This window comes from Crotalus tigris, unplaced genomic scaffold (assembly GCF_016545835.1).
Source record: "Crotalus tigris isolate CLP2741 ecotype Arizona unplaced genomic scaffold, ASM1654583v1 scf7180000017741.1442986301:2390832, whole genome shotgun sequence".
In the NCBI taxonomy this organism is placed as follows: domain Eukaryota; kingdom Metazoa; phylum Chordata; class Lepidosauria; order Squamata; family Viperidae; genus Crotalus; species Crotalus tigris.
In genome coordinates, this window is record NW_024096608.1 from 907887 (window position 1) to 932490 (window position 24604).

The 24604-nt window shown below is 53.9% G+C and overlaps 1 protein-coding gene across 18 annotated transcripts; it reads right to left on the bottom strand.

The window, feature by feature from the left end:
* Positions 1 to 947: 947 nt before the first annotated feature.
* Positions 948 to 21570, bottom strand: TPM1 (tropomyosin 1). Of its 18 annotated transcripts, none has more exons than XM_039340071.1 (10): positions 21331 to 21566; positions 20221 to 20346; positions 19933 to 20058; positions 13567 to 13700; positions 12682 to 12799; positions 11727 to 11797; positions 10695 to 10770; positions 9103 to 9165; positions 8522 to 8591; positions 950 to 1824 (listed from the first exon to the last, which is right to left on the bottom strand). In XM_039340071.1, exons 1-10 carry the CDS (start codon positions 21442 to 21444, stop codon positions 1742 to 1744), a joined length of 981 nt encoding a protein of 326 aa, XP_039196005.1. In that variant the 5' UTR covers positions 21445 to 21566; the 3' UTR covers positions 950 to 1741. The 18 variants fall into 18 exon arrangements, with proteins under 18 accessions (XP_039195995.1, XP_039196003.1, XP_039196005.1 ...); XM_039340056.1 differs by lacking the exons at positions 950 to 1824; positions 10695 to 10770; positions 20221 to 20346 and adding exons at positions 4655 to 4685; positions 6964 to 7042; positions 11386 to 11461 and having other exon boundaries at positions 21331 to 21564; XM_039340055.1 differs by lacking the exons at positions 950 to 1824; positions 20221 to 20346 and adding exons at positions 4655 to 4685; positions 6964 to 7042 and having other exon boundaries at positions 21331 to 21562.
* Positions 21571 to 24604: the final 3034 nt, after the last annotated feature.

Sequence of the window (24604 nt, forward strand, 5' to 3'; positions counted from 1 at the left end):
GTCCTCCGCGGTGCTCGTGGACAACAGAAAAGCGAGCAGAAGCGTTGGAGGCTCATTATCTTCAGAGCCCTTTCTGGGTTGTGTTGAGGTCACTGAACGGTCAGTTAAAACGAAGGGGGATCGAAAATCCCAGGGATGAGCCTGCTGCCCTTTTAGCCCAAGAAGCAACAACTGAAGGAGCAATGACCTGTTGGGGACGGGAGGAGGAAAACCCAGGAGGCCGGATATTTCAGCCATTCATAATCACTCCCGTGGACAAGTGCAGAATCCAGGAAATGAAGGGAAATGCAATTCCAATTAAATTGTAAACCCATCGCCAGGCCAAATAATTTTTAAATATACCATAAAATGCAAAACAGATGAAACCCGTAGCAGCATTTGTTGTTTTAACTCTCATTCCTGCTTTCTCAGTAAAGCAGAATCATTTATCATTTGCCAAAATTATCTCCAGTTTAAAGTCTGGCTTCATTTAGCAAATTTTAAGTTTGCCCCATAGCTAAGGGCCTGGCTGTCATACCTCATTGCAGGGAGAAGTAAACCTAGAACAGAGTGTCCAACCTTGGCAACTTTAAGATCTGTTAGACTTCAACTCCCAGAATTCCGCAGCCAGCATGGCTGGCTGGGAAATTCTGGGAGTTGAAGTCCACAGGTCTTAAAAGTTGCCAAGGTTGGGCATCCCTGCCCTAGAATCGTAGGGTTGAAGGGGATCACGTAGACCAGAGTTTCTCAACCTTGACAACTTTCAGATGGGTGGACTTCAACCCCCCAAAATTCCCCAGCCAAATCCACCCATCTGGACGTTGCCAAGGGTGAAAAACCCCATTCCTGACCAACCTGCCCTGCAGGAATTTTCAAACCATCCCACTTTGGCTTAGAAACCTCCAGTGATGGGAACCCTTCAGGTAGCAGAATAAAGACCACAAGGCTACAACCATTTTTTTTTTAAAAAAATGTTCCAGAGTGTGTGTTTTATTCCATTATTGTCAATTATACAATGTTTACATACAGAAATGATTCCCCAAGACTGCTCAAAACAACACAAGGGAAAGGTGTGTCGAACAAACAGGTGGCAGATACCAAAAAAAATTGATTCAGACAACACAAAAATTGCAGTAGGAAATATTCTGTGAAAGCTAAGGGTGACTCCCACGTGCAACAGATCTTTGAGGCCGCCACAGATCCTTTTGCAGACCAAAATGCCCTCAATGTTCAAAATTACTTTTCATGCTGAGCCTCAGGCCCCTCCCGGAAAAAAAGAGTTCCTGGCTGGGCGAAGTGCTGCTATCCAGAGAGGAGCTGGTGGACGGCGTGGCTCCCTTTTTTTTTCAAGACAAGCTGATCAAAATCCCCTCTCCCCTGCACCCTGCATCCCTGACAATTAAAACTGAAGGAGATCTACCTTGATAATCCTAACAAAAAAATATTCCCATTTTTTGGAGCCTGCAGACAATTGGCATTAACCGACTCCATCCAAAGTGTAGGCAACAGGAGTCCCAAGGAGGGCACCCCAAAGCTGGCAGATGCCCCCCATAACTCCTGCATCTTGTTCCTCTTCTTAATCTTTTCCCCGATTCCACGCCTGGATAGAGCGGACAGGCCTAGGACTGATTGCGGCAACATGGGGGAGGGAGGAATTATAAAATAGGGACACATCTCAAGGGGTTTCATGGCAAGCAGGTGTTTTTTAAAAAAAGAACTAGAAATGAAACTGATGTTGGCACGGTCCCAGCTAAGAGACTTATCACATGTTGTTTAACTCCAGTAGAGTTTGATCCAGCATCTGATGCATATTGAAGTTTTCTTCTTTTGCATTAGCCACTTTCTCTGTTTTGGGTCAAAAAAAACAAAAAGGAATCATTTGGTGGCATCCTTTAATGGCAGGAAGGCAAACATTGTGGTGAAACACTTATGCATAGCGTCACTATGGCAGTCAAAGTATTTGAATCAAAAAAGGGATACAGCACCTTTTAAGCAGGCCACCGTCCCAAACTGATCTGGCCAAGTCAAGGGACAAACTTTTATTGGCATATTATAAGACAGCACCAGTGCCCCTTCGACCTAAGGGAGTTGGTGATTGGTCAGTTATGCTGTGGCAACTGGCTGAGTCAACCCGTCTGCTAAGAAAATCTGTCCTTCTTTTCTATTACAAATGAAAAAAGGTGCATGAGAGATTTAAGTTCCAGCAGAAAGAAAAGAAAAAATCCATATACTAAAAATGCTGACAAAAGTATTTTGCAAATTTATTCCACCAGGACTGAAGAACTGGTAGAACACGACAACATGGAGGGTGAAGGAAAGCAGCAGCTATTTGTTTGCTAGGGAAATTTTAGATATTTTTCTGCTGCAAGGGAAAAGTAAAGCAGATTTTACAATAGTTGTTAGTGTAAAGTCACATGCGCATTGTGTAGGAAAGGCATTAAATACACTTCTGTGATGGGAGACAAAAGCACAAAAGCTTGAGATCCACATACAATCAACACAGCAACAGCAGCTTCACAACGATGCAATGCAAACGTACCACAAAACTAGCAGAGGTTATCAACAAAAGGCCCCTTCTGCTGCCTGTGCGCAAAATTGTTTTGACGGGCTAGGAAAGAGGAGCTTCAGATCTCATTCCTGAGCCCAACAGGAAGCAAACTTCACCTAGATTCCAATTTCAACATTTCCCCCCAAGACCAGAATGCTAGTAAAAGCACCCCTTCCAAGGAGGCTCCTTGGTTTCATTTTATCAAAATATGATCAAGAGTGTAGCCCATATCAAAGTTGGAAAGGAAATGCCTAAAACCTCTTAGGTCCACCCAGCTTCAGCCCCAACTGGCAGCAGACACAGGTCTCTCGCATCGTTCAACGGCAGGCGAGTCAAGACACACGGGTTAGCAAGAAGGGTTCGTACGAAAACTTAATCCTCATTCAGGGCCAACTTGAGCTCATTAGTGAGACGCCGGTTTTGCTCAAGCTGCTGGTAGAGCTGGTCTGTGCAAGTCAGCAAGCAGACAGAAGAGAAGAAGAAGAAGGAAAAAGGCAGAGAGAAGAAAAACGGTTAGAGAGAAAGTGTTAGCTCCAAAATGTCACTCTGTAGAGTCAGTTTAGTAGGACAGCTCAGAAACGGATCACACACAGGAAGGCAGGAGCTCTGTACCTCCTTCAGTGTAGCGTCTCAGGAAGGAAGTTCCACCCTCTGTGGTGGGCCTTGGGTGGCTCAGCCCAGTGAGGAACCCATCTCTCCTAGCCAGAAGAGGCCCACCCATTTCTACTAGGGAGAGGGCTGGGCAGGTGCTGATGGTGACAGGACTGCTCAGTTCCAGCAAGGGAGACAGCCAGGTCCTGGTCCAAGCTCTGCTCCGGCCGTCCAGTCTTCTACTCCAAACTATCTCTGCCTCCCCATCCCTGGTTGCAATTCTCACATGTGACACTTCCAAACCTGGGTTCCATGCAGATGACTCTGGCTAGTCCCGAGTCCCGAGTCTCCAAGCCAAGTTCTTCTGGATTCTTTACGTGATGTGACAAGCACTATCTCTAGAACTTCATGGTAGGCTTGATAAGGCCAAAGCCTCAATTTGCCGCAGACTGACCCCCCTCTTTTGTGCAGAGGACAAGTAGCCTGTGTGGCAGCAGGTGCAATGAGCAGGCCTGCTGCTGGGGGTGAGCTGTCTAAGGCTCCCTCTCTGGACAGACTCAGCTGTTGAAACTGTGCCAGACAGGGCTACTCAAGGAGGGTGGGCTTCAGGACCCAAGGAGATTCCCACCAGCCGGATGGGGGAGGAAGGCAGGACTGATGACCCATGCCTTGCAAACATATTTGGGACAGTGACTGGCTAGCTTTTAACTAGGTCCCAACCATCTCTGGATCAAACAGGTTTTGGGTCCGACGAACTGTGGCTTACTGATGGAGCCAGAACTGCCTGGGCTGACACAAGCCATAAGGCTGAGCCCCATCCCAGCCCACCTCAGCGCAGCAGGGATCTCAGTGGCCTTCCATCTTCCCCAGCCTAACCCCCCCCCCAGATGTGCAGGGGGCCTCCAGGTGTGCATTCCCCATTGCAGCCATTTCTCCTCAGCCTAAGCCATCTACCCCCGCCTCCGCTCTTGCCCTGGCTACCCCTTCCATGCCACAATGGTCCCCCAACAATCCACTTGAGAGTGAAGACCAGGGTGCTCATCCAGCAAGTGACCAAAGCAAAGCCCCCCTCCCTCCGGAGACCCCCTCGAGGCTGCTAAACCCCCTCCCTGCATGGGGGTTTCACAGAAGGGCTGCAAAAGGGACAGGGGAAAAAAAAGAGTAAAAAAAGAAAAAGGTGGGTGAAAAAAGAAAATAAAAGAATGAATCCCTAACAGAAAGCAATTTTTTTAAGTTTATTCATACTTGAAATGGAGGACATAAATAAAAGGCAAAAGGAACAGCAAAACAGATACAACGTCGGGATTTTTTGTTTATTTTACAGTGAAAGTTGTAGAGTTCCTGTACAGTTGAAAGGCCCAAAGTGGGGAATGGGGAGAGGGGAGGGCAGGGGAGGGGTGGGGGGAGAAGCCCCCTCCCCATCCTGTGGGTAAGCCCCAGGAAGAAAGGGAGGAGGGGAGGAGGAGGGGAGGGCAAGGAACTGGACAGCAGGTACCAGCTTGGAAAAGATGGTTCACCCAGGCTGACGAAAGAGAGGTCTTGGGAGGAGTGAAACAAAGACAGTTATCTGTGTGAAGATAAAAGAGACAGAAATAAAAATGGCAGAGCAGATGGAGAAGGGAGGGAGGGAGGGATAGAGGGAGAAAATAAGGAAGGAAGGAAGGAGAGAGGAGGGAGAGAAGAAGAGAAAAAAATGCATCAGGATAAAGAAAACAGCATCTGCCCTACAGCAACCCCCTTGGCTCCCATCTTTAAGTCAGCATCCAGGGCCAGGCCGTGGGACCCCCGGGAGAGACAACCAAGCCCTCCGAGGAGAGCCTTGCCAGCCAGGAGGCAGCCCTCTCTAGGGGCATCCAATGGCTCTTTTGCTCTTTTAACCTCACCCCCAGGATCCAACCTTGCAGAGCTCTGGGAAATTGAACCCAGGGAATTGGGGTATTTCCCCCTCTCCTCTGCTTAGTAGTCAAATTCGAGCTGTATTTTGAAAAGCCCCCCCCCCCCGCCCTCCTTTGGAAAAGAGTCATGTCTTAGGGGTCTTTGGAGTCCGAGCTAGGCTCGGTGAAGGCTCTCTGGCCCTTCCAAGCTCCGCAAACTGACCGTCTTCCTGCCTGGACTGCCCCCCCTCCCTTCGCCAATCCTGTTTTCTGCAGGGAGAGGTCGGTCTCTCTTTCAGGGTTCTCCTGCACCTTCCATTTGACTTAAAAATGTTCCACTTTTCTTAACAGCCTTTTAATGATGCCACATCCCGCCCTGTGAACTGTGCGCTGCCCAGCAATTTGTAAAAGAAAACAACCAGCAGAGAACGTCAAACACGCATGTGCAACATTTCCCAAATATGCAGGGAACACAGACTGGCAAAAAGATGATTATTCAGACTATAACTTTGGGAATCCAAGGGCAGAACGAAAGCATCCTGCTAAATGGCAAACTCAGGGCTCACTTTGCGGCTCAATTAAGCCAGGAGAAGGCAAATCACTCCAGGGTGCGTCAGCCTTGAGATCTCAGCCAAAGCACCATGCCACTTGTGGGTTTAGTTTTAGGGATATTTTTTTTCTTTTTAATAAGTTAGTACAGTCCGTCTTTCATAAGAGTTAGTAGGAAGGTTATTAGTAAGATACAACTGATTTCCGTTCAATATTTCTTACACAGTATAAACTTGGTCCGACTCACAGATTTAAAACAGCCTTACAATTTTTAACCTGGGAACTTTGGGTTGTGTTAGACTACACAAACTAAAACTTTTGAGCTGGACTGAAATGGCCACAGGGAGTTGTACCCCACCATATCTGGTTCCTAATGATGACATCTTGGTGAACCTTTTCTTAAAAAATACATTTTAAATAGTTTCTGGATAATGATTTCTCAGTAAATATGGGAAGGTAAACACATATTAATAAAAAGTGGGATACTAGTTGAATAAATACTATTTTTTTCAAAAGACAATCCCTTGCCAATTAGTCTTGATGATATTCTGTCAAAAATGTGTTCGTTCAGTCTTGGCTACTGTCTAATTAAAATCGAAAGTAAAGGGATTTTTCAGGTTAATTGTGCTTCCAGGGAACTCCCTTGTTGCAAATTTGTGTGGGTCCACAGAGGCGAGAGATGTGCCTACTGGCTGCCAATTGCAAAGACGGCTGCAGATGCCACTCCAGGGAAATGCTCCATGTCTTCCTGCTGAAGAATTTGCTCTTGTACAGCAGGGACCCAGGAGAAACAGGGCCTATTTTCCACAAAAAAAGCTTGCACAGGCACTGTGGACCTGATTGGATCTGGTGCTAAAACTACCCTGTATTTAGGGGGAGTTTCTTAGTAAAAAAGGCTTGGCTCACTAACCGGAAGAGCAGATGGGCTTTGGTGCAGCAGCAGAGAAATGCTGGAATGGAGGAGAACTGAAAGGAGAAACTAAAGACGAAGAAAATGGTGTGGAATCCAGGGGAGGAAATCAGGAGAAAGGAAGGGACACTCATTCAAGTGAGCCTTGCCCTGAATTGTCAATCCAGGCAAAACGCTTGCTCCCTCACTCTTGATTAAGAATAATCTCAGAGTATTAATGGCTCTTGCTGTCTTGCTCCATCATAAGTGACACCAGAAAGCTGATGAAACCCAGGGCTAGCTCAACAGTATTTACACGAATAAGGGGCAATGCCACCCACTGCCCACCAATTGCAATGTGTGCCAGTCCTTCAAAGGACTAGAAACTTATAACAACAGAAGGTGCTTAGAGCACGCTCATGTGTACAACGTACAGTACAGAAGGAGCAAGGGTCGTCTGACTTGCAAGGCTGACTTGACCATGCAGAGGGTGCGGAAAACCAGGCAAAGGCAGAAAAGAGGGAGCCATTTACATGGAGGTCATGTCGTTGAGGGCGTGATCCAGCTCCTCGCTGATGGCTTTGTACTTGAGTTTCTGGGAATACAACTCGTCTAAAAGTTGCCAAGGAAAAGATGGAAGGAGTGCAAAGAGGAGGCAGTGACGAAAGGAAGGACCATCCAGAAATCCCGTTGGGAGCAGAGAGGATGGGTGTGCAGGCGTCGGCAGGAGGGAGAGTGTGGAATAAAATACAGAGAGGTCAGGAGAAGGATTTGAAAAGGGTTTTCACAAAATAAGGGTGAGAACAGCTAAGCTGGCAGATGGGAAAGCAAGGATTCTGGGGACATAGCTGGAAACGCGCTTCCTGGTAGACCTGATCTCCAGAAGGCCAGTTCTGGCTGGAGACCCTTCTGCCCTTGGGGGGGAGGCTTGCTTGAAGCACCTGGCTGCCGAACACCAAAATGCACTGAGGCAGGACAAGGGAACTGGAGGAAGAAGAGACTCCATCCCCCTGAAGAGGTCCTTCCTCAGGGGCCACACTTGGTGCTCAAGAGGGGAGGAGACCCCATCTTCTCCATCTCCTCCCCTACGTCTTGGAGGACCCCAGACCAGAGAAAGCTCTTCTCCACCAAACACCAACTTCCTCCTTAAAAGCTCCAATTCTGAACCACTTTTTAAAGAGACTCTTCTTCAAGAGAGCTTCATCAACTAATGGGAAGCTGAACTCCTGAGAGGTCCTCCAGGTAGGGCGCCTGTGGTGCCCCAAATGTTGTTCCCTCCCACTGCCAGTCACCCCAAAGCTGAGATCACAGTTGGCACCTCCAGCTCCTGGGCTTCTTACAGGTCTCAACTTGATATCTGCCCATCCCTCTCTATGTGTCCAAATATTTGGCAGGAGAGATCCAGGTGGCGACATAATCACAACCCAACAATAATCCTGGTTTTGTCAAGCAGAGTTTGTAAGTCTAGCAGCAATAATGAAATTCTTCCATGGAAAAAAACAATCCCGACAGTGGGCACAGGGAACCCATCCAGGTGTGCAAAGCTACACAGACATTGTTCCCTGCCGAAAGCACAAACAAATCAGAGGTGGCCACCAAAAACCCACTCTGACCGTCACTAATTTGCATCTGGAAATTAAGCTCATTGTTGACATTCCTACTTGAGAGGGAAGAAACCCAGACCAGGACAAAACATTCCAGTCAATGAACTGAAGACGTTTGGACGACAAAATATTCACCACAAATTTTACGCTCACAAGATGTTCAAACCTCCCACTCTTTGTTTCCATTAAACAACATTTCTTTCTTCTCTCCTCACCCAATGAACATCCAATGGGGGATCGGGGCCCCGGATGCACGGTTCTAAAAGACCCTGCCAAAGAACGGCCCCCGAGTCCCTGAAGCCCCCCCTCAAGCCCTGGGGCTCCTTCGCAAGTTCCTCTCTTGCTTAAGGGAGAAATGTCCCGTGGGAGAAGCGGTCAGCACCCAGTCCAGGGAGGCCGGGGAGGCCGACCAGAATCAGCCACAGGTCAAGCAGGCTTAGGAAGGAGGAGGAGAGGGAAGGAAGGAAGGCCGGGCCAAGAAACATACCTTCTAAGTCATCAATGCTCTTCTCTAGCTTGGTTACCGACCTCTCTGCAAACTCGGCTCGGGTCTCAGCCTGCGGTTGAAGCACAGATGGGCGGGTCAGGAAGAGGCTTGGGCCCCCCAGGGCGTTTCCCCCAGGAAAATCCAACTGGATACAGAGCATTACAAAGAGCCGCCCCCAAGGCCAAATCTGGAGGTGAAGCAGCCCAAGCTGTGTCCAGCTATTCCCAGCCCCAAAAGGCAGCCCAGACGTTGGTCAGAGAAGGCCTGGACTGGAAACAGGGAGGAAGAAGGATCCAGGCCCTCAGGATACGACCAGAGTTGGGATCCTCATTCCCAGCTTGTGCCACATTCCCAACGCAAGAGTTCTGCAACTCTGATTCAAACACAATATGGCCGCACAACAGTTTTTCTCCTTTGATTGCAGGGGAACTGATTAAGAATGTGGCTTTGGGGCAAACTGCAGCACACACTGAACGGCTGACACTCCCCTGGGCTACCTCAGCATTCCGGGAAGCAAAAAAAATCCCAGCAAAGTTGACCCTCCTCCAGAAAGCCAGCTTGTTTGTTTTGGGGAGGTTTACCTCTTTCAGTTTGTCAGTAAGAACCTTGATTTCCTCTTCATATTTGTCTTCCTTCTGGGAGTACTGCAAGAGGAAAGAAGAAAAGATGTGAGGAACCACTCTGGGCCACCCTATAAATTGCCCTCTCCAAACCGGTTGCACAACCGGGGCCCAGTGAGACGGCCAGCTCAGAACCAAGCAGGAGGCTGAGGAGGAGCCGTAGCCCAAGGAAAACAGGCCCTGTCCACGGATGCTGGACTACAACTCCCATCTGCTGGAGGGCAGATGGAAGTCACAGTCTAAGACCAGGGGAGGAGGCCTTCGGAGAGGGCAATATTGTTCACACTACTACAGCAGTCTAAAGAATGCTGGCCCACCACCACTTGCGAAAGTCCACTTTCCAACTCAAAGAGTCTCCTGAGCCACCCCAAGACGGATGCTCTCCGCTCCTCCAAGAGCAGTCGGTCCTGCCCGTCTAACCCTGCAGGCTGCACAACTGTCCAGCGCTTAAAGCAACAGCTGGAGGCTTCAAGGGCCCTCCTCCCTCGCTCAGCCAAGGACAATGTCAGCATGAAGCTGAGCCGCCCCTTTTGCACTTCCCTTTTTGCAGAAAGGCAGGACAAGGAAGGGGGGTTCCTCTGAGACTCAAAAAGGAACAAAAATGGGCATCTGAGGGAGTTCCTGGACCGCAGGAGCCAGGAAGAGCTCCTGGGGAATCAGGAGCGCTCCTGCAGTGACCCCCCTCCCCTCCACAAGGCGGAAAGCTCCCCTTTATTTCCGATTTTGCTGCTCAGGGTGACCACACTTAGGGGCTTTGCAGATTTGCTGCCAAGTACGGTTGTGCCCCTGTTTGATACATAAAAGCTGCCCTCCTGGGCGTCTTCTAATCCTGCAGTGGACAAGCACTTCCTCTCCTGAAGCCAGACCCTCCTCCGAGAGAGCAGGGCAGGGCAAGCAGATCCAACAGAAGGGAGTAAACGGAGCCTGGGCTGAACTGGGGAGTCCTTAGCGCTCTCTGAGCTGGGCGGCAAAAAAGAACCACCGATACAAACCTGGCTTTGCGACAAAGCCTGAGCAGCTTTTTTAAAAAAATCACCCTGAAGCCAGACAGGAGTCTCCGAAGATCGGCTTGGTGTACAGATTCATGAAATAATGTCATTCCTTTCCTTCTGCTCGGCTGCCAGATCAGACAGCCAAGGGCTCAAATCTGAGCCCCCCTCAGAAGGTCTCCCTTTACTCCTTGCCACTTTGGGTTGTTTCAGGCCGCCTGGCTGGGACAATCTCAGACTGAATCCACAGCAGTTTCTCAGCTTGGCTGAAGCCCGTGGACTTCAACTCACAGAATTCCCCAATCAGCACAGGGAATTCTGGGACTTGAAGCCCACCCATCTGCCAGTTGCCAAAATGAGAAGCGGAGCTGAAGAGGCTGGCCAGAAGCGCCAACTGCCTGACCCCGAACGAGGCCGCATCCAGTCAGGGACTATTATGGGAACTCGTAGGCAGAAAAGCGAAGCGGACAATGCCCGAAAGTTGCGGGACCCAGAAGGCGAGTCCCGTGTTGGAGGCGGCTGGCTTCTTCCCTGCCTTTCCTTGCTCCTCCCTGCTCGTCCTACCTTATCCGCCTGAGCTTCCAGCGACCTCAGGTTGTTGGTCACAGTTTTCAATTCCTCTTCAAGTTCAGCACATTTGCTATTATTTGGGAACGCAGGCAGGAAAGGGGGCAGGAGGAAGACCAGTCAAGCCCAAGAAGAGAGGGGAGAAAAGATAGAGAAAAAATGAACACAGAATCTCAGAGCTCAAGAAAGGGCCTCGAAAGCAGCCGGACCCTCTGGGACCACCGAAGCCAGACCACCACCATGCCCAAGGGGCACAGAGAAGAAATCCCCTCTGTGCCCTCGATGGCAGCTGAGCGAATGCAGGGCAGGAAGGGCAGGTTCTCCCAAGGAAGAGCCCCTCTCCTCTCATAAAAGGCAGCCAAGCCAGCAGCCGTTGGCATTTGGGGCATTTGGCGATCCTGCAGCCTTCAGAAGCCCCCTCTGACAGAGGCCTCCTTCACACCAAAGCCCTTCGGGGTCCCAGAGAGGCCAGCTTCTTTCCTAGGGCTCAGTCACGGCCACAAGGCTTCCACGAACACACACATCCGATCGGTGCTTTTGGAGACAAAGGACAGCCACTCAAGCCGAGGCAGAAGGATGCAAGGAAAAGAGGGAGGCCGGCAAAAGGGTGAAAGCACCACACTAGAGGCCCCTCAGCCAAAAGGTTTGGGCTGCGGCTGAGCCCGGTCTTCGCGTTCACCGACAGTACCTTTTCCTCGGCTGCCATTAGCGCTTTCAAGGTTTGATCCATTATTCTTAGCTGTTCTTCCAGCTGCCGGACTTGGCTGTTAGTGAACACAGGAAACGCACAAGAGCCATTCACAAAAATCGGTGAGCCAGTAACAACAACAGCATGCAGTGACCCAAACCACACCAGAGCTCCTCGTAACTTAAGCACAGAGAGGCAAACACAGGCACGCGGACACACACCACAGCCCCTTCCGCTGGGGCACACAGCCAAGCACGGTGGCTGCAGGACACCAGAACAGCCGCCACGTCCACCGGCAGCGCAAGGCCAGCAGCAGCAGCAGCCACAGGAGGGAGACCCACCTTTCGGAGAGCTCGGCTCGTTCTTCTGCACGCTCCAGGTCGCTCTCGATGATCACCAGCTTCCGGGCCACCTAGAGCCGCCGTGGGAACAGAAGGGGGGGAGGCAGTGAAGCCGGGAGGGGGGGGCCTTCTGTGTGCCAAATCCCCAGTCAGTCCCTGGCAGAATGGGTTCGCTTCTTTCTAAAATGCATTGAGCCCCTGAAACTAGCCAGACTCTGGGCAGCTTCAGGAGATTAGGGGTTAGAAAGAAGATGCAAGTGAAATGTTAAGATTAAAAGTTATACAATTCAGAGGTGGCACCACAGGCATCGTTCCACCAAAGCGCTCCAGAAGAGCCACGTTTTCACTGGCTTCTGGGAGGCCACAAAGGTGGGGTTTATGTGGACTTTGGGGTCAAGCAGTTTCCAAGGAGGGACCACTCCACTATCAGCCCCCCCCCCCAGCAGGTGAGGGCCTTTAGCAGACTGTCCCCAATTGCTCAGACATGGTGGGCAGAAGCTCTGGGCGAAGATGGTCCTGCAACTGGCACAGCAGCTGAAGCTGCTGCCCTCCAGAAGGCGGAAAAGGCCTCTTGGCCAGCTCTCTATCTCCTCCTCAACAGGGAGCTTAAATCCAGGAGCCCCCACCCCAATTGCAAATCTGTTTTTTTGGGGAGGCAAGATGGTGCACTCTTGAGGTCAGGCGACCCTGCCTGAATCAACAGCCCTGCCATCTTGCCTGGGGGCCCCTCAGAGTCTGATCTGGTGTGCGGAATGGGCTCAGAGGAGCAGGCAGGAGCTGAAAAATGGCTCCCACCCCTCCTCCATCCATTCCTGGTGGGACTCCCTCCCTCCCTGGAGCTCGGCTGCTGAAGGTTCACGCTTCCCTTCCCAAAGTCTCCAGGGAGACCCCTGGAGCTTGCAGAGATCCCCATCACCCCACAATGGGATGCCAGGCGGGATCAGCTGAGGCTCACCTCTTCATACTTGCGGTCAGCGTCCTCCGCAATGTGCTTGGCTTCTTTCAGCTGGATCTCCTGGATCTCCATCTTCTCCTCATCCTTCAGAGCTCTGCTCTCAATGACCTTCATGCCCCTGGGAGAGAAGGCACCATCACGGGCACAGCCAGCAAGCCCGGCCTTCCCAGTGCCACCCTGATGCCCCTGATCTCCATCCCAAATGCTGCAAATGCCATCTTCCCGAAGCGCCTTCCCCCACTCCTCGCTCAACCCAAGTGGCTACCTCAGGAAGAGAGGAGGGCACCAGGAAGCATGCCCACCCTGCCAGGTCTCTGCACCCAAACCCTCCTCTCCACGCTCCCCATCCCACCACAACTATTCAGATGGCTGTGTGTGTGTGTGTGTGTGTGTAAGAGAGAGGGGGGGAAACACAGTCTCCCTTTAATCAACATTTATCTAGGCCAATGTTTCTCAATCTTGTCAACTTTAAGACGTGTGAACTTCAACTTGCAGAATGTCATGCTGGCTGGGGAATTCTGGGTGTTGAAGTCCACACATTTTAAAGTTGATAAGATTAAGAAACACAGATCTGGAGGGAAGCCAAAGTCCCTGGTACAGTCCAGTTGTGCAGTTTCTTCTGCTTCATTGCCAGTTTTCAAACACAGGCTGGATACTGATCTATTGGGAATGACATAGTGACTCCTGCAGTGTGCAGGGGTTGGACACTGCCTCCCTTCGCCTCTGAGGTCCCTTCCCATTGTACATCTCTATGTTTCACCTAACTCCCCTTAAAACAACAGGCCAGACCCCTCAGAACCCAATGGATACCAGGACTCATATTATCCTCAAGGACGTAACTTTCCACCAACCAACCACCCTCCACACCGAGGGGCTCAGCCTCACCTCTCACTCTCGTCTGCCGCCTTCTCGGCCTCCTCCAGCTTCTGCAGGGCTGTCGACAAACGCTCCTGGGCACGGTCCAGTTCCTCCTCTACCAGCTGGATGCGCCTGTTCAGAGAAGCCACATCGCTCTCGGCCTGGGAACAGGAAGGAAGGAAGGAAAGAAAGACACTCTTTTTTTGCAAAATGGGCAGAAGGGTGGCATTAAATCACAAAGAGGGATGTGCAGAGAGAACCACACACACATGCAACCAGGGTATGACATTCTTGGTTTTGTCACAGCCTGGCCATTCTCTCCATTTCACAGCCAAGAAAAAAAGACATCCTGTCAGATAAGAAAAAGGACTTTTTTCTAGCCTAAGCAATAAGCACAATTTAACTTAAAATTGGACAGTTTGCTACGCACCATATTCCTACAGAGAGAACGACACAAATGAATTAAAGCAGATCACAGCAATTGTAATTTGAACCAAACCAACTGGACCGGCACCCATCCTCTTCTCTGCTTCCTGTAACTCCCAAACAGCCCTGCTCTCTTGGCCACACTGAATACGTCTGTAGCTTTTGGCAGAGGCCACGCAGGAAGGAAACCACGAGAAAAGCATCAGGCCGGTCCACAAGCCCGGTGAGCAAGGGACCATGCGGCTGCAAAGGCTCTTCTCTTACAGTAGGGGTCCCCAAACTTGGCAACTTTAAGACTTGTGGACTTCAACTCCCAGAATTCCCCAACCAGCAAGGCAACTCCACAAGCTGCCAAGTCTGAAGATCCTTTCCTTATGGAAATGCTCCTCTTCAACAGTCCCTTGCTAATTCAGATCAACTACTGGACAAGTTTCTCCCGTGGCTACTTCAGCCACTTTTAATTCAAGCAAAGCAAATCACATGGGGGGGGGGGAACCAAACCAAATCACAACAGCGTTCACATTGCATACTTTTTCCCTCCAGGGAAAGAGAAATGATGGCCCTCGTGTTAATCATTACACAGAAAGGGATCTGGCTGAGTCCCAGGCTCCCTTGGAGGCCGAAAGGTCACTTTCCTACTTCCTGTTCCCAAAGAGAAACCAGCACAGCGACCCTGGCCGGGCCAATCACTGCATTACCCCTTTCTATTTTCCACAAAGCAAAGCCTTTCCTTATATGGTCACAAAAATGCCATTATTCCAAAGGACATGTCCAAGGCTAGCAGCTAAATAAAAACTCCACTCCAGGTGGCTGATTCTGGCACAGTTTGGCCAAAAGAGAGATTAAGAACTTCAGCTCCCCTTTGGAAAGCAACCATTTCCTTTTTTCAATCCAGCCCCCAGCAACAGACACCCCCCCCAATCCCCATGAGCCACTGTCTTTGGAAAGAGTATCCAAATTCCGTCTAGGCCCCTGGCTCAGGCTACCTGGCTAAAAAGGTAGAGGTGGCATTCAGATGGCTTCAGCAGAGAAGGCCCTGCTGCTCTTCATTGCAGCCCGAAAAAGTGAGGGAGCCCCATATATTAGCCCCCTTACACACCCCCCCCCGCAGGCTTAGCTGCCGATTCCAACTGATTTTAGTCCCAGTCCAGGGGGGAAAAGCAGCCCCAAGAAAAACAGTGTCCCTTACAACTCAGCCAGCAGCATTTCCTTGGACTCCAAGGGAGCCTTTTAGCTTTATGGCCAGAAATGCAAAATTGTGTCAGCCTGGGGCTCCCAGTTAAAGGCTCCTGCTGGTCCCAGTCTCTTGCCACTGTGGAATTCCCGGAAATCAGTCAAGGTCTGAAATGCAGACTATTAAGCAGGAAAGCTCAGGGCAGTTTTGCACCCTGGACTATTCCCCTTGGGAGGAGCCCAGCAGGTGCCAGGAAAGGACCCTGCTCACCAGGCGCTCCTTCGGGGGAGGGGCTCAGGGCCCTGGTGCGCACAGCAACAGAAAAGGGGGGGCTCTCAGGAAGGGCCCCGGGAGCCACTGGGACCCTGGAGTGGGAGCTCCTCCCGAGAGGCGGCTGTTGGGCGCCGAAGGGGAGGAAGGGCTGAGCTTGTCCCGGCTGGGAGCGCCCAGAAAAGCTGGAAGGGGGAGCCGGCAGCCCCTGCAGACGCGAAAGGATTCTCCTCCGCTTCCGGACGCACTTGGCAGGGCTCGGGAGCTGTCCGAGAGGCCCATCCGGGGCTGCGCTCGGTTTTCCAGGCGCGCCTGGGGGAGCCGGCTGGGCGGCCAAACTCCCCCCCTCCAGAGCATCCCCGGAGCGCCCGTCCTATGCGGAGGGAGGGCGGCCGGGGCCGAGGCGAATCGCTGCAGCCCGGTGAGCTCCGCGAGGCGCCCCTCTGGCCACGCGGCTCCCCCGGCAGCTTCGGTCCCGCCCGGGCGACTCACCTGCTCGCGCAGCGCCCGCTCCTCGTCCAGCTCGCGCTGCAGCCGCCCCGCCTGCTCCTCGGCGCGGTCCGCCTGTTCCTGCAGGCTGCGGATCTTCCGGCGCACCGCCTCGAGCGAGCTCAGCCCCGCCGCCATCGGGCCCGCAACGCAGGAGAAGGAGAAGGAAGGGAGGCAGGAGGAAGAGGAAGGCGGGCAGGCAGGGCCGGGAAGGAAGGAAGGAAGGAAGGAAGGAAGGGAAGGGAAGGCGGGAGGAGGAGCAGCCGAGCAGTCCGGCCTCCGCGCGCCGCAGCGCCCGCCCCGCCTCAGCCCCACCTGGGCGCCCCCGGCGCACCCGCAGAGCCCGGCCGCTCAGGCGGCGCCGCGGCGGCGCCCGCGGGCCCCGATCCGAGAGAAGGCAAGCCGGCCCACAGGACAAACGCGTCCCGCCCCCCCCATCTGCCAGTCCCAGCAAGCGCCCCCTCCCGCAGCGGCTGGGCAACAGCTGGAGGGCGCCCTGCCTACTGGGGGCAAAGGGACAGGGAGCCAGTCTGGTCCTGCAACAGGCGCCCACCTTTTGCACGGACTCTGCCAACACAAGCCCCCCCCCCATAGAAAGAGGGCAGAAAAAGATCTGCCCCGGAGGAGGGAAGGGGCAGAGTCCCACTCAGAGTGACCCAACTATTGGCATCCCATTTGCTGCCAACAAAGGTGAAGCCATTAATTGGGTCACTCTGAGTGGGGTCTCTGCCCCTTCCCTCCTCCGGGCATAAAGCTGAGGAGGGGGGGGGCTGCTGCATCCCATTAGACTGAACCTGTCTTGGGGAGGGGAGGATCCTGAATCCCGGAAAACTGCTAGTCTGAGAAGTTGGTTAGTGGCCCTAGACAGGCACGTCGAGCAGTTCCTGTGCTGGAGAAAGGCCACCCCCTTCCCATGCCTGGCAACCCCCCCCCCCCATTTCCTCCCAATATCTCAGAGCTGTCTTGCAACAACCAAAATGAAAAAACTGCTCTGGAAAAACCAGTTGACTCCCAGGAGACCCGCTCGTAGGAGCAGCCCAGGAAGAAATGTGGGGAGATTGTTCTCAAGAAACCAAGGAGGGCGCAAAGGGCATTTTGGGGCCAGCCAGCGCAACTCCCGAGGAAATCCCCAAGACGGGCGTGATGGCAGCAGCGCATGTGAAAATAGAGAAGTGGAAAGAGGGCGGTTTACAATCTCTGGGGGAGGACACAGCTGGCCAGAAACCTCCCTCCAGGGACTCCTTCGAGTGGGCAAGGAAATGCTGCCATTTGATGGCCTCAGGGCTTTCCCTGCATGGATGGACGTCAGAGGCAGAGATTTGCCCCTTCCGGGACTATTTTCTTGGCCTGCTTTCTCAGCTGCTTTGTCTCTCAGTCAGCTGTCACTCCAAAATGGGTTTCCTTCACCTCTGTCGCTCAGGCCCTCAAAGGGCCATTCAGCTGACACCCCCCTGCCCCTTTCATCCAACTCAGAGAAGCCTTGAGAAGAGCAGCCTTGATGCCCCCCCCCTCGCGACAGGAGGCCCATCCGCTGGGCCAAAAGAGCCCCAGCATCTTTGCTCCCCAGCCCAGCCCTGACCCCTCTGCCGGCTGAGCAGGGCCCTTCCTTTCTCTCTCTGTGGAGATGGGTGAGCAAATGAGAGGTGAGGACAATGAGATTCCCCCTCCTGGTTTAGAATCCCCATCCTGGCTTATCTGCCAAGAGGAAGTGCAGCTAAAACTAGCCAGGATTCCCAGAGATGAGAATCTGGCAATCCAAATCCCAAGGTTGGGTGGGAGGGCGAGAAAGAGCTGAGGGGGCTGGGGGGCGCAGCCAGGATGTTGCAGTCCATGGGATATTGGTGGTTTTTTTCAGCCTGGCATCATGGAGGGAATTAATCTCCTTGGGATCCAGACAACACAGGTTCTATAATTGGGGGGGGGGTTCAGAACACAGCTATCTTTATTCAGAAAACCACCCAATTCAACTGAACAGAGCTCCTTCAAGAGGAGAGATTTGTAGTAACAGACCCGTCCCCTTCCTGGTTTCCCCAGGGGAGAAAACCCTGAAAATAATCTTGACTCTCAAGGCAGCCTCCGGAAAGGGCTTCCAACCCGTTTTTTGCAAAATGCAGCATGTTCAGACAGGGTCCCTTGATCTACGACAAGGTTACAGCCCTAAGGGGGAAAAGGTGTTTTGGAAAGAGGAGCTTTGCAGTTGGGAAGCGTGGGAGACATCTTCCCAGCCGGCTCAGAGGGAGGCTCCTGCCCAACGGTTACTCAGGCTGCCTGCCTGCCTGCCCGCCCACCTCCCCAGGCAGAGTCTGAACTCCTCACGGAAGTGATGCAAGACACATGGCTGAGCACAACCATGAGTCATGGCCCAGTCGCGCCAGCAAAGGTGAGCTCTTTCTGGTAACCCCCTCCACTCTCGTCCTCCACATCTGTCCCGCCAGCTGTTCCTTGCCTATCACACCTCTCAACCCTGCAGCTGCCTTCTCTCTCTTTCTACAAAACACAAAGTCTTTTAAGGACTACAGGGAGGAAAGGCGAGACTTGCGCACTACTTAGAAGAAAAACCCACCACTGGGCAAGGACCCCCAGATTCCCCTTCATGTCTACAAAGAAATAAACCAGTTTTCTTCGGGAAGAAAAAAACCCCAGCAGAGGCTCCTCTGCAAATTCGGTAGCACTTCTCTGGCCTCCTCCCTCCCTCCCTCCCTCCCTCCTGCCTTTAACTGAGACAAGCTATTTCAAAATAGTCTGCATTCTCTTCCTTATAAGGAATATCTTCCCTGGGATCTATTTGCGGTTCCTTTGAACAAGTTAAATAAACGCCTGGCTGGAATGCTGACTCCCATCTATCGAAAAGCCACAGTGCGGAGGGCACATCTGAGCCAGATTAGACACAGCAGCCGAGGAGAGACTTTCTGTGGTTCCAAAGTTGAAATTAAGTCAGATTTCTGTTGGGCCGGGCAAAGCCAGCCTTCCCCTAGGAGCTAGACAAGTTAAAGCATCAGAAAGGCTCCCAGCATTTGCTGCTCTGCCCTGTTTATATGTCAACCCGGGGTTTACTTTTCCTTCGCTCTGGCCTGCCTGCTCTTGCTGTACCTTAAAACCCCATGTGACCACGGCACTTTCTAGCAGGCCTGGGAGAGCGGCTTCCTTTCCCTTAAAGAGAGTGGTAGTCTTCCGCATGACATCATCTGCTTGGGATGTCTGGCTCCCCACTCCCCCCACCTTAAGGGGCCTGCAGCCCAGATTTGGAATGAATAGCAGAGAAGGCTGTGGGGCCGGGAATGCTTGAGGGCTACAGCCATAGGACGATTTAATACTTAAGACAGGTGGGTGGGGGAGAGAGTTCTCCCTCTTCCATATAAAGTGCTGAGCTATATATAACCCCCACCCACCGGGTCTCTGGATCCGGCCCCAGCCTGGACTGATTGCCGACCCAGCAACTATCCCCTCCTTGGCACGTCAAGAAGCCTCTTGGCACGCCTTGGGCATCAAGCATCAGCGGCCTCTCTTTGCACCTTAAGGCCTCCGCATTTGTCCTCTGGGTACCTTTTCCCACAGGAGGACAAGCACGGGAATCTGGGAATCTCGGCTCAAGGACTCAATAGATCTGCTGGCCCAGACAAGCACTTTCACGACTGGGGGGGGGGGGCTTTGGGGTCTCTTACAAGCATCGGAACCCCTGTCCATTTTCAAGGATTTCATACTGGGAGAAAGATGGGGTTTATTTTACACCTGAGGGCTCCGGCCCCATCCCCAAAAGAGCTTCAGGTAAGGCTCCTAGTAACCCAGCAGGAAATCTTTCTGCAGCTTCCTTGGCAACAACAACACGCATCTGGACCGCAGGAACTACTCCAATGCCCAGGATTCTTAGCTGATGGATGGCACATCTCATGCAGAGTCCCCCCCCCCAGTCCCTGCCCACGGGGCCAGATCCCCACAACTGGTGGTGAGTCCAGCAGGCAGAGAAGTTGAGTGACCAGAAGAGGCAGAAAGGTGGGGGCACATGCTCATGGGGGGGGGATTAGAGAAGTACTCACATCTGCAGCTTTCTTCTCTGCCACCTCCAGCTTCTCCTGGGCGTCTTTCAGGGACTCTGAATATTTGTCCAGCTCATCTTCAGTGCCCTTCAGCTTCTTTTGCAGAGACACCAACTCATCTTCCAACTGCCCGAAGATTGGGAAGGGGGGGGAGTGTGTGGTGAGGGGAAGGGGGGGAAGGGAAGGAAAGGGGGTGCAGCAAGCAACGCAGTGGTGTGAAGAAGAGGTGCAGAAGGACAGAGGGAGGAAGACAGGAGAGAAAAAGGTTAGCGCATCCGGAGAGGCTACCTTGGTGGCCTTCTCGTCCGCCGTGAGGAGGCTGTCCTCGGCTCTATGCAGCTCCTCCAGGACCCGGTCCCTCTCGTCCTCCGAGACCCGCAGTTGCTTTTCCAACTGCACAAGGTCGTCCTCTAACTAGCCCCCCAGGCCAGAGGCAAAAAGAGGAGGAAACACTTTTTATCTCCCACAATCCAGCCTTCCCTCCCATCTCCCCCCTCCCCAGGGCTGCCTTCACAGCCACAATTGTGTGACCCCAGAGGAGGGGGGGAAGCAGCTATACTTGGGTTAAGCCTATTAAACGAATAGGGCCAGTTGTAAGAGTCGGAAGGACCCTGTCCGGAGACAGACAAGCCACGGAGGACCAGGCCAGCTGACAAAGGAGGTATGCTGCCTTAAGGTCTCCAGGTTCGCTGCCCGAGTCAGTCGCCTTCCTGGACTTTTGGTGGAGCCCCAGAGCCTGATCCAGGCCAGGTTCCTCCCACCCCAAAAGCTGGCATCATCCAGCTATTTTGGGCTACAGCCTCAAATCCCAGCCATTTGAGTTGGGAATAACTGGAGGTGTAGTCCCAACACATCTGCAAGGCATCAAGTTGGGAAGGCTTCAACTGGCCACAACCTGGTGCAACTAATGAGACTCCCCAGGGAGGAGTCTGAACTTCCAAGAGCCCACCACGAAACGGGGGTCGGGGGAGGCATCCCCACCAACGAGGCTCTAACCAACTCCACTCCACTACTTTCTCTCGGGAACAACCAGCCCGGTTCCATTCAACAAACTCCCTGGGATCCAGGATCCCCAATTCACAGCGGGGTGGGGGGGGGTCGGCCGGGACAAAGACTCAGCCCAGCCCAGGGAGGGCAACGGCAGCCCCCCCCCCCCTCGCGCTCTTCCAAAGCCCCGCCGAGCGAGATGCTGGGCTGTCTCCCAATGCCCGAAGCGGGGCGTGGGGGCGGCGCGCAGGACCCCCATCCCAGACGCTGCCGCCGGCTCCTCTTTCGGGGCGGGGGGGGGGCAGCGAGACTGCCCCGTCCCCTTCGCGAGGCCGGGGCGTCCGTAGCGAGCTAGGGTCCCGGGCGCCCCCCTGGCTGCTCCTTCCCGGGGGGGCAGGCGGGGCGGCCCACCTGCTTGCTGCGCTCCTCGGCGGCCTTCTTGTCGGCCTCGGCTTGCTCGGCGCGGTCCAGCGCGTTCTCCTTGTCCAGCTTCAGCATCTGCATCTTCTTCTTGATGGCGTCCATGGCGGCGGCGGGGCAGTTAGCAAAAGTCCGTCGAGGAGGAGGAGGAGGAAGAGGAAGAGGCGGCGGCGGAGCTGCGCTGGGACGGTCGACCTGGCCGGAGTGCGAGCGGCTCCGCGGCGGCCGCGGGCGGATAAGTACCCTCGCGGGGCGGGGGGGGCGCCGCATTCCGCCGGGCAGCCAATGCTTTTTTGGGAAAGGGCCCCGCGCGCGCCGCCCCCTCCGCCCGCGCCCGCCCCGCGCCCGCCCCGCCGGCCCTCGCCGATGCCTAAAGAAGGGCAGCACGCGGCGGCCTCCCTCGCAGGGCTGGCGCCGTCGCCGTCGCCGCCGCTGCCACTGCCACTGCCGGGCCGAGCTCTCAGGACCGGGGAGGGGGGGCAGCGCCGCCTTGGGCAGAGGCAGTCTACCCGACGACGCGCGAGAGAAGCAAAGGCGGGCGAGGGGGGCGCCTGCCCGTCGCCTGCCGGTTCCTCCTCCGGCGCCCACCGAGGACCAGCAGCTTCGCTTGGGGGGGAGGAGGAGGCGCCCCGGCGCTGCAGCGGGGCCCCGGCGGTGGGCTGCCCCCCCCCCGCCTGATCAGCTCTACTCGGAAGGAAGGGCCGAGCCAGGAGGGGCAGCGCCAGCCCCGTTGCCAGTTCCAGCCGCAGCGGCGTCGGGGTGCTGCCCCTTCCCTCCACCTACCGCAAAGGTGGAAGTGGGGCCCTGGTTACCAAGTGCCCCCCCCAGCTGCTTCGCGTGGCTGCCGATTGGCCGGATTCACACGACGGGCTGCGCCGCTGAGCCGGGCTGCCGGGGCAGAGGTCAGGGCCGACGGCCCTCCAAGCTTTCTGGGTCGGCTCGCCATGGGGTTCACACCGCCCGCACGCTAAACTTCACCTGGGACTGCTGCCTGCGACTACTGAGTCTTTCTAAACCAGCACTTTTGGGACGTGACAACTTTAAGATGTGTGGACTTCAACTCCCAGCATGCTGGCTGGGAATTCTGGGAGTTGAAGTCCACAGATCTTAAAGCAGCCACTTGGAAACACTCCCTTCTAACCCCCTGCCACCTGAGCTGCTCCCTCGCCCTCCAAGCTGCAGGTTCCCAGGAACCCCTGACCGGAAGCAGCCCAGCCTGGCTCAGCAAATGCAGACTCTTGGCTAAGCGAGCCAGGCTCTACGCCAGCCACGGGGCGAGGTGGGCAAAAGCATGGCTGCACTCCAGGGAAGCAGCTCCGGGATTCCTTCCCTCTTCCCTGCTGCTCTCCCTGCCCAAACAGGTCCCTTAACCCAGCGGTCCCCAACCCCTGGTCCGTGGACTGGTACTGGGCTGCGGCATGCCAGCAACGGGTCCGCACAAACAAGCAAAACCCCATCTGTGGGATGCAGGCAGCACGCAAAACCACGCACTCTGCGGTCCGTGGAAAAATCTTTCTCCACAGAACCGGTCCCTGGTAGCCAAAAGGTTGGATATCCCTGCCTTAACCCGCCTGCCTGCGGTGCCGACTTGACTGCATCCTCTGAGCCACAACAGCCTTTCCCCAGCGCCCACGGGTTTTCTTTAGCAGAGCCAGGGCCAGTTTTCACAAATGGCTCTCAACCCGGAAAAATGTTTGTTGTAACTTTAAGATTCATCCTCAGAGGAGTTAATTATCTTCCCATCTAATGATTTTGCAGGCATCCTACATGCCCGGAAGGCAAAAAGGCCAAAACATTTACTCATACTGGGTTGCAACAGGAAATCCCCTCTGAGAACAATTGGTTGGATCTGCATAAGGATCCAGGGGAACTTGTGTTTGTTAGAGGTTGCTAAATTATACATTATTAAACGCAGGCTTAGTAAGTCCCAAGGCGGTGTGCATTCCTTGCTTAGCTCCCTGCAGCAGTCTGGTTCTTGATGGTGCCAAAAATTCACAACCTGGATTTGGGCTAGAAAAGGTGGGGGCCACCAGGCCGTCTTAAGGTGGTCTTCCTTATTGGGCCACAGTGCATGTCAAGGGGCGAGCTGGACTCCCCGTCGGTTGGGTGCCTTCAGATTCCCGTGGTGACCATTGCACCTGCTTTCAGCTGTGCAAAATACTAAAGGAGTAATTGGGGATGGTGGACTACCAGGAGATCTAGAGCATGCAAACACAGTTAAGAACCCCAAACAAACATCCCATTAAAGGAGCAACCAGTGACTTCCAGGATGTTGCCAAAGTGAAATAGGTGCATCTGTGAGTCACTGGGGGCCAAGCTCAACAAGGGGGGGGGGGCTGTTGCAGCGCACTCAAGCATGCCCACCTGGAGGGATCCCAGTAGAGGAATGGAGGGTCCTCCTTGGGAGGGTGGAAGAGGGAAATAGTGGTGACACAAAGCAGCTGGCCAGGACCAAGGGAAGGTTCAGGGAGCAGAAGAAAACAAGCTTTGTTGGGTTTTCCTTTGCCTCCCCTAATTCCAGCTGTGCCAGAGGCAGCCATGGGTGTGTCACTCAGAATGGGAAAACAGAAGCTGATCCCAAGGATGATTCAATTCACAAGGACGAATCCTGCTCCTGAAAAACATCCACCACCAAAGTGGTGCAGCAGCCGGAGAGGATCCCTCCTCCTGGTAAACAGATGCCTACCCAGGGCCATCAGCCACTTGTTGGGTCTTCTCGTGGCCATGATCCACGGCTTCTCTGGAGGAAGCCTCTTCCTGTGGCTGTGCCAACCCTTGAATCTTGGTGCTGTTTTTTAAACCTTCCATGGAAAAGTCCTTAAGCGGGAGACGTGCCTGGCGCCTGCCAAAAGCAGGGCAAGGAACCGCTGGCCCCAGGCCTTCCTTCCACCCTGCGATGCTGAGCAGCCCCTTTCAGGCATCAGTGCTGGGGGGGGGGCTTCAGAGCTGGAGTCTCTGGCCTCCTCCAAAGCGGCTCCCTCCCTCCCTCCCTTCAATGCCTCTGGGCGAAAAAGCACTTTTGGTAGCCTGCAAAAGCTGCATCCGGTTTGGCCTCCCTCCCATCCTGCTCCGCGCAAGGGGGTTGGTTGTCTGCAGCCGGGCACCCACCGGGGCCTGGCTGGCTCTGGGGAAGCTGCTCCAAATGCCAGAGGAGGCTCTTCTGCATCCCAGGCTTGCTGATGTTGGTCCATGAAGGAGGGTAAAAGGAGGACTTGCAGAGAGACATGGCGCCTCAAGCTTTTGCAGCTCCTGGAGGCTGCTGTGG

Coding starts and splice junctions, on each gene's coding strand:
- TPM1 (XM_039340053.1), bottom strand. CDS start 21,444: ATGGACGCCATCAAGAAGAAGATGCAGATGCTGAAGCTGGACAAGGAG. Junction 8,592..9,102: donor TTACTGACAAACTGAAAGAG/GTAAACCTCCCC, acceptor CTTCAACCGCAG/GCTGAGACCCGAGCCGAGTT. Junction 4,686..8,521: donor GAGCATTGATGACTTAGAAG/GTATGTTTCTTG, acceptor ATCTTCACACAG/ATAACTGTCTTTGTTTCACT.